The 16,184-nt window shown below is 35.1% G+C and overlaps 2 protein-coding genes across 2 annotated transcripts; both read right to left on the reverse strand.

Annotated features, from left to right (window-relative positions):
- Positions 1-1,489: 1,489 nt before the first annotated feature.
- LOC130950273 (pentatricopeptide repeat-containing protein At5g04780, mitochondrial) lies at positions 1,490-3,818 on the reverse strand. Its single transcript, XM_057878789.1, has one exon. It carries the CDS (start codon positions 3,816-3,818, stop codon positions 1,941-1,943), a length of 1,878 nt encoding a protein of 625 aa, XP_057734772.1. The 3' UTR covers positions 1,490-1,940.
- Positions 3,819-9,369: 5,551 nt separating this feature from the next.
- Positions 9,370-13,304, reverse strand: LOC130947961 (cationic amino acid transporter 7, chloroplastic-like). Its single transcript, XM_057876675.1, has 4 exons — positions 12,599-13,304; positions 12,160-12,511; positions 11,856-12,075; positions 9,370-10,732 (listed from the first exon to the last, which is right to left on the reverse strand). The coding sequence occupies exons 1-4, from the start codon at positions 13,225-13,227 to the stop codon at positions 10,158-10,160; spliced, it is 1,776 nt and encodes a 591-aa protein (XP_057732658.1). The 5' UTR covers positions 13,228-13,304; the 3' UTR covers positions 9,370-10,157.
- Positions 13,305-16,184: the final 2,880 nt, after the last annotated feature.

Below are 16,184 nucleotides of genomic sequence, written 5' to 3' on the forward strand. Positions count from 1 at the left end.
TAAGCCGTTGAACCATCTGATCGCGGGTCCCCCGAGGGTTACCGGGAAAGCTCGGCACCTCACCTCGTCCCCTACTCCCTCTAGATTCATCCTTGCTTCAAAGGCCGTGAGGTGTTCTAGGGGGTCTTGAGTTCCATCGTACCTCATGTCCGTTGGTTTGTCGAAGTGCTTCGGCAACCGGACTTCGAGGATGGAATGGTGGAACGGGGTGGTGCCCATTATTACGGGTTGTCGTGTCCTGTTGGACCTCCCGTCTTCGCGACCTCGTGCTGTGCGGCGCGTCTCCCTGCCTCGGGAGTAAATTATCGTGTCATTCCGTCTCCTCGGAATTGGGGATTCTTCCCGGGTGCTCTCCGCTTCCGTTTGGGATGCGGAGGCGTGTCGCAGACGGCTTCGGTAAGAGTCTCTTTCTTGGCTTTCGGAGGATGGGGTGTAGCTGGGATCGGTAGTTCGTTCGCCACGCTCCTGGTCGGCCAATTGCCGCTCCAAGTTCTGGACCCTGTGACGTAGCTCTTGCATTATTATGGCGCTGTCGCCGCCCGTTCCTCCGAAGGGTCGCGTCCTCGTGTGTTGTTCGGTGTGTTGTCGGGGGGACCTTCGTCGTCCTCTTAGTGAGGCGACAGAGGCCGCCCCTTCCGCTCCGGCTCCTCGGCCTTGGTCTCCGGGACCCGGCACAACATCCATTGAGGCGTTTTCCCCACAGACGGCGCCAATGTTCGGTGGTCGGTTGCCGGACAGGCCGGATGGTTAAGGGATGGGGTGAGGACGCCTCGCTCGCGGTTGTGCTAATTCCGGATTTGATGCGTAGCCGAGCTCCCGTTGTGAAGGAAAAGAGGGGGGTGCCACCTGCAAAGACACTCCGACGCTCTAGTCAGCTAGTGTGCAGGCGGGGGTAAATGATGGGAGAAAAGATGACGTACCTCGGGGGAAGAGCCAATCTTCCCTTTATATACATGTCAGTAGTGGGCCCCTCATGGGGACAGGCCCATATTCTCAAGGACGTTGTCCTGTAGCCGCGTGTGAGCCGTACAGGACGCGTGTCCGGGTCGGTTGGAGGGCGCGTAACCGGGCCGGGTGGAGCTTGGGCCGGGTTGACCCGTGGGAATCCTGGGCCAGGCCGTAACAGTCTTGTACTGTCTTTCTTATGAAGTCATGTTGGTGTCTTCCGTAATATGTAGCCATATTTTATCTTTCTATCAGTGAATTGCAGAAATGTCAGACATTAATTTCGTTAGGATTTTTGTTTTTGTGTTGTTTATGATGTTGTGTCGGAGTATTTTTTGTATTAATTTCTGTTATAGTTTTTTTGAGCGTGACTTCTTGTGATCTCTTGATTTGTAGTCCTGGAAGCACCAAGAGCTGACCTAATCTCCCTTTTGGAGTCGAGAGTTTTACAAACAGTTGGGGAAAAAAAAAAGACACTGAAAAAATTTCATTCAACACCTTTGAATTTTAGAACTTTTTAATTTTAATACGGAGAGAGAGTTAATGTATAGCAGAGTTATGAAGGTATATGGTGTTTCACCAAGGTATGAGTATTGCGCAAGACAAATCGAACCATTCGATTGGAGGTACTAAAAACCCTGTGTACGATTTGTGTACGGGCAGAAAACCCTTGATCCGATTTCAGTATCCACGGAATTCTACTCCACACAAATCGGACACCATCCGATTTATGTCCCTCTCTCTCTCCAATGAAATCGGATGGTAACCGTGTATATCTCCCCAATACTCCATAGCTCCTTCATTTTGCACAATCTCTTCAGCTTCTGAGGCAGTTAGAGAACCCATAACATGGTACTGGTGAAAGTGCTGAGAAGAATTATAATATAGTATTAATGATTGTTGGGAAGCTTCAATTTGATTTCTTTAGGTACCAATTTTGTGTGTAATACCTTGGATTCTACACATTGGTTTTGGTTCCTCATGAGTGAAGAAGTTCACCAAAACTCCCCACAAGAACAGCAGCCATCTTTAAAGTGGTGAAAGCGGTTTGTATCTCGAACAATGATCTCCCTACTAGTAAACTTAGACACAAGTTTCATAAAATTGTGGCAATCGCCACAAATTCTTAGGTTTTTCATAATCCTTATTGGTATATCTATATCACTAGGTAAAGACATCAATCCATAGGAAACAGCAAGTTTCTCACTGTGATGCTTCAAAAGCGTCTGTTTCCTGTTCTCATCTACATCATGCAGATCATGGTTGGTATCAACCTTGTAATTTAGCTTCTTTAACTCCTCTACCAAATTATCCAAATAATCATAAATCATATTCATTTGTGGATGGTTTCTTTCACCAACGGTGAATGAATGAACCTTGTTCTTTATTTCAATCCAGCTCGAACCCCTCTCCTTTCGAAGATCACTCTCTCTCAGAAGCTTCCTTGCTCTGGCAACTTCCTCCCACTTTTTATTTGTTGCATAGATGTTTGCTAGCAAGACATGGTTTCCGGCATTGCTAGGTTCCATTTCAAATAGATGCTTGGCTGCAATCTCAGCAAACTCAATATTGCCATAATTTCTACATGAGGCTAAGAGTGAACCCCACATAGAAGCAGTTGCTTCAAATGGCATTCTCTGAATCAAGTCATATGCGTTGTGAACCAATCCTGCACGACCAAGAATATCAATCATACATGAATAGTGAAGGGCATTGGGTGAAAGATTGTGCTCTCTGACCATGAGTTCAAAGTACTTCTCTCCTTCTTTGTACAAACCCATATGGCTACATGCGTTTAATACAGATACGTAGGAAACTTCATCAGGAAGTAACCCTCTCTGCTGCATTTTTTCGAATATGATCCGGGCCTCTAGTGCACAAGCATGCTTAGCAAACCCTGAAATCATGGCATTCCATAAAACCTTACTTCTCAGCTCCACTCCTTGAAACACAAGGGAAGCTTCCCTTATGCAGCCGCATTTAGCATACATGTCTATAAGGGAGGAAGCAACATATACGTTTGAACCAAATCCAGATTTCCATGAGATAGCATGCACTTGTTTTCCTTCAATCAAGGTTGCCATACCTGCACAAGCACAGATAGCAGAAGAAACCATAAATGGGTCCTTATCAAAACCGATAAGCTGAGCATTACGAAAAAGCAGCAAGGCTTCCTCAAATAAACCATTTTTAACATATCCTGCTAACATTGAACTCCACGTAACAGCATTAGTTTCGGGCATACTCTCAAACACTCGGCTCGCGTCTTCAATTGAAGAGCACTTGGCATAGACATCAACTAAAGCAGTTCCAACAAAACAATTTGAATCTATGGCAGCCTTAATTGAAAAAGCATGCAGTTGCATGCATTCGAGAGTGGCACAATTCAAGGCACATGCGCATACAACACTGGAAATGGTAAACTCATTGAAAGGGGTTCCGTCTCTTTGCATTTGAATAAAAAGCAAGAGAGGTTCTTGATTCTCTGCATTCTGGGTAAGTGCTCCAATAATTGTGTTCCACGAAACCAAGCTTCTCACCGGCATTTCATCGAACACTTGGCGAGCATCATCAACTAAACCACATTTGGAGTACATGTTAATGATCATATTTGAAGTTAAAACGTCGAATTCCAATCCAATACGAATAGCATAAGCATGGCATGCCCTTCCAGCCATGGATGATCTTATTTTAGCATATAACTGCACAAGATAGTGCAGATTTGAAACACGAGTAGCATCCTTATCCGCAGCCACATGAAGAACTTGTTTCGATTCTAAGAAATCTGGTTTGGACTCGGCAAGAACTGTTAATTTCCTAAAATGGATGGCAGCATTGCTACAGAATCTCTGGCACCTTCTCACGGTTTTCATGTCATCATCAACGAGAATACAACGAGAAATAACGATTGTTTTTCTTCTTCTTTTTTTTTGGTCGTATTTTTTTCTTCTTCTATGCTTTGGGCTTAACTACTTAAATTTCACTCCATTGGGCCTTCTTTTCGGTCATATAATTGGGCCTTTCCGAGACCAAAAAAATGGACCTTTCTACTTATAATGAAGAAATTTACCAAGAAACCTGACTTCACATCCCAAATCTGAAATCCCAACAAAAACTGAGCTTTTTTTAAAAAAAAAAATTAATTTAGCTTGAAAAGTATTTTTAAAGAATTTATTAAAAAGGTAATAGTGAACCTTTTTAATATTTTGAATGTATTTAATATATTAAAAATATGAATTTAATTTTGATGCACTATCAGTATCAAATAATTTATATGTATGATGTATTTAATTACGTAATATCATATCAGTATAAATAATTATTTTTTATATTGACTATGTAAATTGTGTATATATCAAAATTAAACTAAAAAATATACATAATTATTTTTTAATATTTTTCAATTAGATTTTCTCTTTTATAATATTCTTAACGAGTATCTTTTTATCAGTTATATCTTTTATTAAAAAGTATGATTTTCTTTCCCCGCTCACTATCCCTCCCTTTCTACAAGTCTCAATAATTTAATTATGCAGCTCTGATTAGGAGCCAATCATTGCATATTATGAAAATGGCGGTTAAACAAAGTTCTGCTGTATCTTTCAAAATGTTTGTATTGATTGATCTAATATTGCACTTTATAGTTTATATCACTCCATAAACATTGACACACTCTGCTTACTCCATTCAATAAAACAAAGCAAAAGAAATCAAACCTAAAATCATCATAAAAGAAAATTATATACGGGTGTACCTAAGTGAACCTTTATTGACATTCTTCAATTGAAAATTAAGTTTAACCAATGAATAAGATATTTTGTGCAAATACCAATTTACATATATGGCACCATCGTTACATAATTTAATTTCATGCCAACCTGACAAATAGAAACAAAGGAAAGATACAACTATAAGCAATATATAATTATATATACACAAAAATCCAAAGAAAATGTGTGGTGTGTTTGTGTGGACCTCACATCAATCTGTAAAGTTGAGCAGACAAAAAAACCAACCAACCCATTCTCTATAAATAATCTTTAGTAGAATTCTCATAGTCAATACTCAATACGCAAGTTGGTTTGAATTCAATTAAGAAAGTCTTATCAATTTGATCAACCATATCTTAACTAAACCGAAACCTGAAGAAAACAAAGAAACAAAAATGAGATTGGAAAACTTTTAAGTGTATCAATATATTGGTATTCCAATTATTTTTAACTGTTTATTACTTTATTTTAATTATAAAAAATATATATAATATATATAACTAGGATTAAAAGTTAAAATTTAATAAAATATCCGGTATACTTAAAAGTTTTTTAATGAAATACTCCAATCTAATCTATTATTATCACCGCATAAGTGAATTTAGTCTCCAAAAAATTTTTCATTCTCTAAATTAATTGTTAAAATTTTTTTTTAATTAAATTCGTTCTTAAAAATTTTTTTAGCCTTTTCATTATTTTTATTGCTAACTGCATCAAAATTTGTTGACGTGATGACGTGATACATTAAAATCTAATTTAAATAAACAACTTAATTAAATTCATTTTGAAAAAATAACTTAAATAATAAATATAATGACTATATTAAAAATAGTTTATAAATAAGTTATTATGTATTTGAGTTTTTAATTCTAAAAGTGCTTATTTTATTATAAGAGAATTTATTTTTTTAACTTCTCTATAAGATCCTAAATAACTTTTTAGAAAGTTACAATTTAATTTTAAAAATTGTCCTAGGCATTAATATTATTACTTTTCATAAATAAAAAAATCAAAAAATTAATTTTAAAACTTTCCAAACACACCATAACAAACATCTAGCAGCTTTAATTGATTGTTAACATGATAAGTTTATAAAATTATATCAAATCAAATCTAAATTGAGAGATTTTAATACTTTAAGTTCGCCCCTCAATTAAGTTTTAATTTGACCTAATTTTATAAATTTATCATGCTAATAGTCAATTAAAACTCTTATGTAGTCACCAAAAAAAAAACTCTTATGTACGTGTTATAGTATCACTTAACGTATCACATTAATAAAATTTGACACTATCAACAAAAAAAATAATAGAAAGACTAACACAATTAATTTAAAATCTTTAAATAACAATTTTAATTAAAAAAATTCGAGAACTAATTTAAAAAAATGAATAATCTTAATCTTTTAAGAACAAATTTAACCATTTACCTTAAAATGATATCTCTCTCTTTCAAGTTTCAACCTAAATATCTTTTTCCTTTTTTATTTTGTATCGTATATATGTGATTTTTTTTTAGTTTAGATGCTAGGTAAAATATTTTACTGACAAAAGATACTTATTTTTGCTAAACTGCTTTATATATACTGTGTAGTAAAATGAAATCATATATATATGCCTTCCTTTTTATGATAAAAAGACAGATAAAGCTTGCAAGTTGCAATGAGAATGAAATGTCATACATCTCTTCATCGCTCTCAATCAGAGATGACTTCATTTCAATTTGGTTTCTTGATAAGATCCTTGGAGACGGTCCCTACAACATGACACCTTTGTCTACACGTGATGCATGAGACACAAAGACAAAAGAAAAGAAGGGAAAGAAAATGAAGAAATGGAATAACAATTAGATAGCTAAGGGAATATATAACTGAATATATATATATATATATATATATATAAAAGCATATGAAGAGTGAAAGACAAAACTCGGAAAAATATAGGAATGGAACCTATCGAATTTCCCCCATGATATCCAATCACATCACTAAGAAAATATTGAAAATGGCACCTTAAGTTAACCATAACATCAAGTGGAAAAGCATCAAAATGGACAATGGACTGTACAAGGAAATTCTCATATATTACAATCCCATTTCTTTTAGCTATTATTATAATTGATGAGTACGTTATTCTTTATTGGGAAATAAGAATATATTGTTTGTTTGTATCAATCACATGTAACTTTTTTATATTATAGATTTGGAAAACATTCACATTATAATACACTTAACTTTTAGTAGTATAAAATTTGTTTTATCTACAAAACTGAAATATAAGATACTCTTTTGAAAAAATAAAAAATTGCTAACAAGGATTTTTATTGAAGACAAAAAGCTTAAAATTTTCAATATTTTTGTAATACATCTAGTAAATAAAAAACTTCAAAAATTTCTGCTATAGATAAATTTAAAAAGGCAATACTCTTTTAAAAAAAATGGTACTACTTCAACTAACCATATTCCTTTTAATAAACGTATCTTAATATAGAATATTTTGTCTCACTGATTAATTAATAGAAAATTGCAAGGGGTTATGGACTTTCGGCATTGAACTTCTCAACTATGTTCCTTTGCTTTTGACCTTAGCTAGTAGTAGTGGAAAACCAATAGCAGTGGGACTTGTGAATCCATGTCCATTGACTGTTCTTGATTCCATGAACACCGTTTAATAATTATCAAAATATTGAGATGAGCACCAAAGCATAACTTTGTGGTAATTAAATCACAACTCTTATCCCCATCCACTATGTACTATAGTACTATGTCACAACCTATAAGTAAGGATGCTGACTCAAATATAAAAAGGTTTCAATAGTTAAAAAGCTACCACTCCAGGTTAATACTCTCTTTTAAATTTGAAAAAAAAAATTATAATAAAATATTATTTTTGATCTTTAACGTTTTGGTTTCTAAACGTCTTATTTTAATTTAAAAAAGTTTTAAGTGGGTTCAATGTTGTCTCATAATTAAATTTAACACAAACTATTTGCATATTGAAGAAGCAATAATATTCGATTTCAATATGTAAATAAAATCGATCCAGCAATGATCATTAGTATAAGTTTTTTCTTTGATTTTGAAAAGTTGATGATTGATTATTAGTGTTTGGAACTTTGTACAAAAGGGAAATTGAAAAAAAAGTGTGAAAGTTTTTGTTATATTTTTTCTAACACATGAAAAAATACATGATTTAACTAGTAATGTTATTAATGTCTATGACGTTCATTTCGTTAACTATTAGTGTCAAATTTAATATTAGAACAATATTAAACCTATTTAAAATCTTTTAAGATAAAAATATAATATTTAAAAAGTTAGAGATTAAATTAAAATTTAACCCAAATATTAAAAACTAAAATAATAATTTACCCAAAATAATAAGTGTGTTTAAGTAGTAGTCCTCACATGAACTCAAAAGTCTCTTCCAATAACTCGCAAGAGGAATGGAATATTGATGTGGATCTTATTCAATTCTTTACGTAATAATAATACAATTACTTTCATCTATTCTTTTAACGCAGAGTTTAATTAATATCCTCGATTGGAATCTTTCCCTTTTGTCTGTTTTTCCATTGTTGAAATTACAGTGTGATGGATAACAGACAAGAATGAATAGCTTCAAAAATGAAAAGATGCCACCGGCCAATTTAGATGAATGGGGCCATAGAAAGAGAAATGAACTATGTGGAGATGGAGAAGGCAAAAGCAATTAAAAAGAACAAAATATATGAAAAATAGTTAGCACATTTGATAAAAAATAAAATGATCTCGTATCATACAAAGTATGCTTAGATTCGAATAAAAAAACTAAAACTTTAATGGACCAGAAAAAAGAAAAAATAAAGAAGAAAATAGGCAAGGCAACTAAGGAGAAAACAAATGGTGGCAGCAGACAAGAGGGTTCAATTAGGATACAAAAGAAAAACATGGTGCCAACATATTGGCCCATAAATTTTTGTCCCTATGCTTACTTTGTCAATTAGAGACCACTATCATCCAACTAGCAAAGTTAGATAAGGCGTGAGAATGATGATTTGGTAGATTTCTAATTACACTTTTTTGGTTCTGAATCACTATTTTTTATTCAATTGGCATATTAATTTACTACTGTGACACTTAATATTTAAGGGGGTAGCAAGGCTAGCATGGAAAGGAGCAATGTCTTGTCAATAATGACAAATTCATATTTATAAATTATTCCATAGACGGTAATTGATTATGCGTGTGGAATAATTGGACCTATGAATTAGTGGATCATTTTGGAGTTTTGGTGAATGAAATAAGCAGTGCCAATAGCTTATCTAGTTAATGATATCATGCACCTCCTAAATGAACTTCCTTTTCTTGCTGATTTTAGGGTCATGTATCATTAGTGATGAAGAAAGCCCAATTATAAATTTGAATGTTATTATATATTATTTTGGTTCACAGTGACTAAAGTATTTATAAAGTGTCTACCTAATAGTTGGTTGGCGTTAAGTATTTTCAAGTTCAACCGGTAATTCACCTGAACTATTTTTATAAAGTTGTGAATTGTTATATAAAGTAAAAAAGGAGTGACAGAATGAAAGTAGCAAGCTCAAATAGACATGTCGAATTAACGAAACTAAAAGTTCATTGAGCTGTAAATCTGACAAGGAAGTTGGATTTATGAATGCTTGCCAAATCGTACATGATGTGACCACACAAAAGAGGATGAACGAGACTTCACACACTTCACAATCATTCTTTATCGATTTACATCATGTTAATCCTCCGTGTATTTATCCACACTTTTAATTAAATTTTCAAGGTTTATGCTAAGTTTTAATAAATCCACTCCAAATCTCCAATACCAATAATTAGAGAACAGCATTGCATAATCCCTCTTTTCAGAATGACATCACGCACACTTAATGTGTCACACTAATTAACTTTTTCCACCCCTGAAAATATACCCATTAGGCTTTAGCCAAAGCATGATAGTGGTCCTCCCCCCAACATTCCAATGGCCATAATTTAGATGCCATTTACATCCCAAATTACATTATCACCAAAATGACATAAAAAAGTTTAAAGGGTCAATCTAGCACCACAACCTTACAAAAGTGAGGAAAGATAAAAAAAGACAACAAGACATCACCTAACTTGGTTCATTGAGCACTGTCCTTTTCACCTTCATTTTGTGTTTTTCAACTTAGAGCTGTTAATCAAAGGATTGGAAATCTATCTATACTCATAAATCATAAGCTAGAGAATTTACAACAGGTAATGGTAAGGAATGGATCTGAAAGCCGCCAATTTCACTATACAATTCGCCACTTCTACAAAAAGTTGAACCCTATTCTAATATTCCCCTCTATTCTAGTATTACTTGATTAATAAATAATTGCACACAATTCTTACCAGTTACTACTAGCCAAGCTGCCCCACCCATTTCTCCTATTGTAATCGATATAGATCTAGACTTTGAAAGTGAGATCCTGAAATTCCATGGGTTCCACATGAGGATGATCATAAGTGATCTTTTGAAGAAGGGATCCATGGGCCTGAGCATCAAAGCTGGCATGGACACTGTAAAAAACATAGAAAAGTACAGCAAGAGCAGAAAAGAAGGCGAAGCGAAGATAGGATGGGCCATCAAGAGAACCAAGCAAGAAAACGTTGAGGAAGATTGAGAAGGATGGAATCCATGGCATGAGTGGGACACCCCAGAATTCTGGCTTCCTTGATTGAGGGACCATGCACTGAAACACTTGCAGAATTCCAACGGCAATCACAGCGCACCCACTTAGCAACCCTGCTTTGGCATTCCCTGTTGGTACGAACTTCCATATAAGAGTGAAGATTATGCTTGTCATGGAAAATGAGCAGAGGAAGGACATTGTAGGCCATGGATTCGTTGTTCCAATTGCCACGTATCGTCTGTAGATTACTGCGTTTGCCACCATGTAGAACACAAACAGTGTGCCTATGGAAACCAGGTTCAGCAGCACGTCTAGCTCTGTGAAAACTGCTATTGCCGCTGTGAATATCCCTGAAGAATATAACATAATATGCGAATTACTATAATGCGTATAATTGCAGTTTAGATAAGTCAAAATGCACTACTAGAAAGGCATATAAAATTATGGAAATCCATGATTAACTTTAAACTAGCTAGAGGGGTAAGGCTAATGATCGGTCAATGATTCCAATCAAGAAGAATATAATACTGGGTTCAATAGTGGACATGGAATCAATGGAGACCACTAATTATTATCATCCATTGGGAAAATGCATTATTGTTCTTTTCTCACGAGTTGAAATTAATAAGGGAGGGTTGTCAACTTGTCATTGTCCACATCCATGTACAGGATTGCAACAGTTGTCATAATCGTTCAATCCCTATCCGGTCAAGATACTGTTACCAAAATACATGATGATGATTTCATGGCGTGGGGACCATGCTCTATAACTCTACGACTACGAGGTATAGCAAAACATGGCAGTGCTATAGGTATTACAGCCCCCTTGCCTTGCCTTTACAGTATGGCAAAACCCAAAAGTAACGCCACTTTGAACCAACTATCCCATATCTCTCTTTATTCTCTCAATTTATATTATTAATGTACTTGTTTTCACTCGCATTTTCTTGGTAGCGTTATTTCCACACTACCACTCCTTCATTAGCATCTGATTGTATTAATTAAACATCAAATCATGCTTAACTTAAACCACATTATAATATTATACACTATGTGAAAAGAATGCTCTAACTCTAACCATCCATCAGAAAGGGACCAACCAAATATCCTGAATTGAATTATATGGCACCCAAAGATATAAGATAAAAACCCCAACATCGTTTGTTTAGACAAAATGACGTCCCATTCACATGATATTGATCTTATCACAAGCACAAGGCAACAAAATCATAACCACGCAAATCCCAGACCCAATTTCATGATAGTGGGTCCAACACAATCTCCACTCTCCCTCCGTAATAAGTAATCATCAACTCACATCCTCAAATGGGATCCACATCCATTCACGCACGCCACACAGACACGTCGATTAAATAAAATGAATCACAACATTATCACGATGATATGAAATTACGGCTTATTTAGTAGTAATAAGTATTAAGTATTAAGGGAAGGTAAAGAAAGAATACTGACCAAGAAAAGCGGAGGCGTTGACAGGGGTGTTAGTTTTAGGGTGGACCCTGGCGAACCAAGTGGGGACCACGCCAGACCGTCCGATGACGCACATGTAACGGGCCTGACCAAGCATTGCAACTAACAGCGACGTCAAGATCCCGAAGCTGGCCCCCACTCCTATCACCCGCGACACCCATTTCCCACTGAACGCCGCCGAAAACGGCGCTTCCGCATCGATCTGCGTGCACCATCATCACTCACCCTCCGTACCATTTCCAAAAAATATTATTAAATAAATAAAATAAATGATATTATTAACTACCAAGTCGTATGGGAGAAGTTTGGACATGGATGCTGCCATGAGGCAATAGAGAACAGTGACAATAGCCACCGACCCTGACACACCGATCGGTATGTCCTTCACTGGTTCCTTCACTTCTTCAGCCATCGTCGATACGGCGTCGTATCCAATGTAACTCATGTAAACCGCTGAAGCCCCCACGAACACACCCGAAGCACCGTGCGGAAAGAATCCTGACGGATACTTCTCCGGCTCACTCGGCTCCGTGAAATTCTTCCAGCTTCCTCTCCAAAACCCCATCACTATCACGAACGCTATGAACACAATGTGTAACGCCGTCAATATTATATTCACCACTGAGCTCTCCCTGGTGCTGTCATTTTCTCATAGTAATAATGTTAGAATACTGAATGAGTTGTGAATGAATGAATGAATGAAGGAATGAAGGAATTGAAGGAACCTGTAGCAGATGACGAGGGTCATGAGGAGAACGACGGCGACAGCCACCAGGTCTATCTGGTTGAAGCCCTTAGGGAGATACGGCACCGTCAGCCTCCACTTGCTGGAGGAGATGCCGATTGCGGTGCCGAGGTAAGACGTGAAACCTCTCGCAACGGCCGCATTCGACATCACGTAGTCCATCACGAGGTTCGCTCCAGTCAGGAACGCCGCGAATTCACCGAAGGTCACGCGGAGGTAGCTGAAGGCGCCGCCGGCCACTGGCATGTCGACGGCGAACTCTGTGTAGCAGAAGGCGGAGAGAAGAGCGCAGAGGCCTGCAATTGCGTAGGAGAGGACAACGGCGGGACCAGCGTAGAGGTGAGCGGCGCGTCCGGTGGTGACGAAGACGCCGGCGCCAACCATGCCGCCGACGCCGAGGGCGACGAGGTCGTACCAGCGGAGAGTGCGGCGCATGTGGGAGCCGGATCGGGCGCGGAGGCGGGTCATCTCATCGTATGAGGTGGAGACTGAGACGGCACGGGTAGCAAGGCGAGAAGGAGTGTGAGAGAGCGCGTGTAGATACGCGCTAAAACTGGAGAAGGAAGAAGACGCAGAAGCAGAAGTGGCATCGCCGCTTCCGCTGGCCATTGCGCTTTGTGTGAGTAACTGTTTCTCTGCCAATTAAGAAAAAAGAAAGATAGAGAGATAGTTAGTGTGTTAGTGACTTATTATTATTTGTAATGGGTGCGGTGAGAGAGGCGAGAGGGGATTTTATAAGCTGCAAAACTTTGCTTAGTAGTGGACTCAACTATTGCCCCATCCATCATCCATCATTATTCTTAATATTACCACATTATTCTAACAAAATATTTTATAGGAATATCTACTCTGATAACATTTACATTTTTAATTTTTAAATTAACAACAGTTGACCATCATTAGGCAAAGTAATTAATATGTACTTTGTGATGAATTTTAAAATGGAAAGTTTTTTGGAATCAAATAATGTGAGTTATACTTCATGCTACTAGTTTATTACAAAATTAAAACAACAATTATATCTGGATCATAGTATAATAATATGACAATTTGAACTCAAATTCTATCACACTCCTCCCCCTTAAAACGAATAGAAGAGGAAGCAGATACACAAACAAGTGAACAGAAAAAATCACACACTTAACTTAATCTACTAAATACTAATTAAAGCCGCTGTCATTAGATGCCAAAAGAAACATCAATCCAAATAAAGAAAATAAAATCAACAATAAATACTATTTATTTTGATAGGAAGAAAAAGAAAATGATGATGCGATTTTAAAGAGGCATCATAGCAATCGATATCATAATATCATCGATGAAATCTATGAACCCAAAAATATGTTGTCTCGCGTTGAGGAAGAACGTGACATATGTCCAGCAGGAAGATTGGCAGCATGTTTATTGGGGTTTCTGTTCTTAGAAAATGGAAGCCCAAAAGAGAATTCAGCAAATTAAATTTGTGGTTATTTTGAGTTTTACTTTCTATTATTTTTCAATCTACTCATGTGTGTTTTTAAATCATTAATAATCCATAAAATCTTAAAATCATATCAGATAAAGGTAGATATAATAATAATAATAATAATAATAATAATATGAGTGTGTTTGTATTACTAATTTCAACATTTTTTTCGTAACAAAATTGAAAAGATTTTAATGTACTAGTGTGTAATCTTTAAAAGAATCAGTATTTTTTAGAGGTAGAAACATGTTAGATCTTATTTTTAATAGGACAAATCTGTAGGCCTAAACGTACAATGTGTACAATAGGCTAAATCTTTGGTTTATGAATAAAATGAACATCACCTATACTATCCAAAATAACCATCCGGATACCAAGGATAATAAACACCTCATGTTATAAAAAACTAATTTTGGGTTCACCAAGGTCCGAATTCTTGACCTTTTGGATCTGAAGCTCTAATACCATGTCCTGAAACCACTCATCCCAAAAGCGTAACCTAATAGGACAATGTAACACTAATAATCATATCTCTAATACTTTCTAAACCTTCATTGTACACATTGTACGCTTAGGTCATTAGCTCCCTATACTTTTTCATTTTTTAATGTATATTAAGTTTGGTTTATTGTCAAATTTGATCTGATTTAAAATTTATCAATAGACCTATTTTTTAAAATAAATAATTAATTTTAAAGTATAATTTAGTTTTTTAAAATTATAAAATATAAAATAATAAATTTATAGACAATATTAATAAAAAAATTTAGATATAACATAAAAACTTATCGATAACTATCATTGATTAAAAAAATATAATGCATATGAATATAGCCTTGACTATTTTCAAAATATGTAATATATTAAATAAAAGTCTCTATCAATATCGACAACTGTAATAAACTAACTAAACCTAATATCAAATAAAAATTAATAACTACTAAAATCAAAACAAACTAAAGGAGATATTTGATAATAAATCGATGAGACTTGTTATACATATAAGCTTTTTTGGTATATAAGTCTATACAAATTAGTTTAAATCTAACAAAAATAACTCTAAATTTAAAGAGCGTGTAAATATGTGCTTTCTCAACTTTGAATAGCGCGAAATTAAAAATGGTTTTTCTTCAATGTTTGTATTCCACGTTCTTCCTCCTTTCCATTCTCCTTTTTCTTTGCGTTTCTCCTCATTTTTTTCGCATTCCTTCTTCTTTGCGTTTTCATCCTCATCGTGGTTCTTTTTATTGTTGCTGCATTTTTTTCCTCCTCATCTTTCTATTGATTTTACAACATTATGTATTTTTTTTATTAGATTTTTTCTTCCAAAAAGAATTATAAAGAAACGAAATAAGAAGATGAGGAAGAAGAAGCAATAGAAGATGAAGAGGAGAAAAATGAAGAGTTTTGAATTATGCAGAACTTATCAGAATAATAATATATTCAAATATCTTCGGGTTACACCCAAATATTTTCGGATTACACCCAAATTTGCTGCAAATAAAACAAAATGTTTCCTCTAATGCTGCATTTTTTTTCCTCTTTTTTTTCTTATTTATTTCTTTTTTTTAGTTAAATGAATGTAAGTTCATCCTCTTCTAAGTAATTTTGCAGCATTATGTGTTTCTTCTTTTTCTTTGTTTGATTTTTTTGTTTTAATTCTTGTTAAGAGAGTAAAACAAAAAGAAAATTGAGAAGGTAAAACAAAAAAGAAAAGATGAATAAGAAAAAAAGAAAAAGAAGATGGTGATGATGATGATGATAAAAAAAAGAAGCAATAAATTAAAAGATGAAGAGGAAGATGAGAACGAGTTTTGAATTATGCAGAACTTATCAGAATAAAAATACACCCAAATATCTTCGTATTACACCTAAATATATCTTTGTATTGCACCCAAATTTGTTGCAAATACAGAAAAATATTTTCCCAAATGCTACATTTTTTTCTTCTTTTTCTTTCTTTTAGTTAAATAAATGTAAGTTCATCCTCTTTCAAATAATTGTGTAGCATTATGTGTTTCTTCTTCTTTTTTATTTGATTTTTTGTTTTTGTTTTTGTTCTTATTAAGAGTGTAAAATAAAAAAAAAAGCTTGAGAAGGT

Source organism: Arachis stenosperma, chromosome 9, assembly GCF_014773155.1.
Source record: "Arachis stenosperma cultivar V10309 chromosome 9, arast.V10309.gnm1.PFL2, whole genome shotgun sequence".
Classification (NCBI taxonomy): Eukaryota; Viridiplantae; Streptophyta; class Magnoliopsida; order Fabales; family Fabaceae; genus Arachis; species Arachis stenosperma.

Coding starts and splice junctions, on each gene's coding strand:
- LOC130950273 (XM_057878789.1), bottom strand. CDS start 3,818: ATGAAAACCGTGAGAAGGTGCCAGAGATTCTGTAGCAATGCTGCCATC.
- LOC130947961 (XM_057876675.1), bottom strand. CDS start 13,227: ATGGCCAGCGGAAGCGGCGATGCCACTTCTGCTTCTGCGTCTTCTTCC. Junction 12,512..12,598: donor ACCCTCGTCATCTGCTACAG/GTTCCTTCAATT, acceptor AGAAAATGACAG/CACCAGGGAGAGCTCAGTGG. Junction 12,076..12,159: donor AACTTCTCCCATACGACTTG/GTAGTTAATAAT, acceptor TGGTGCACGCAG/ATCGATGCGGAAGCGCCGTT.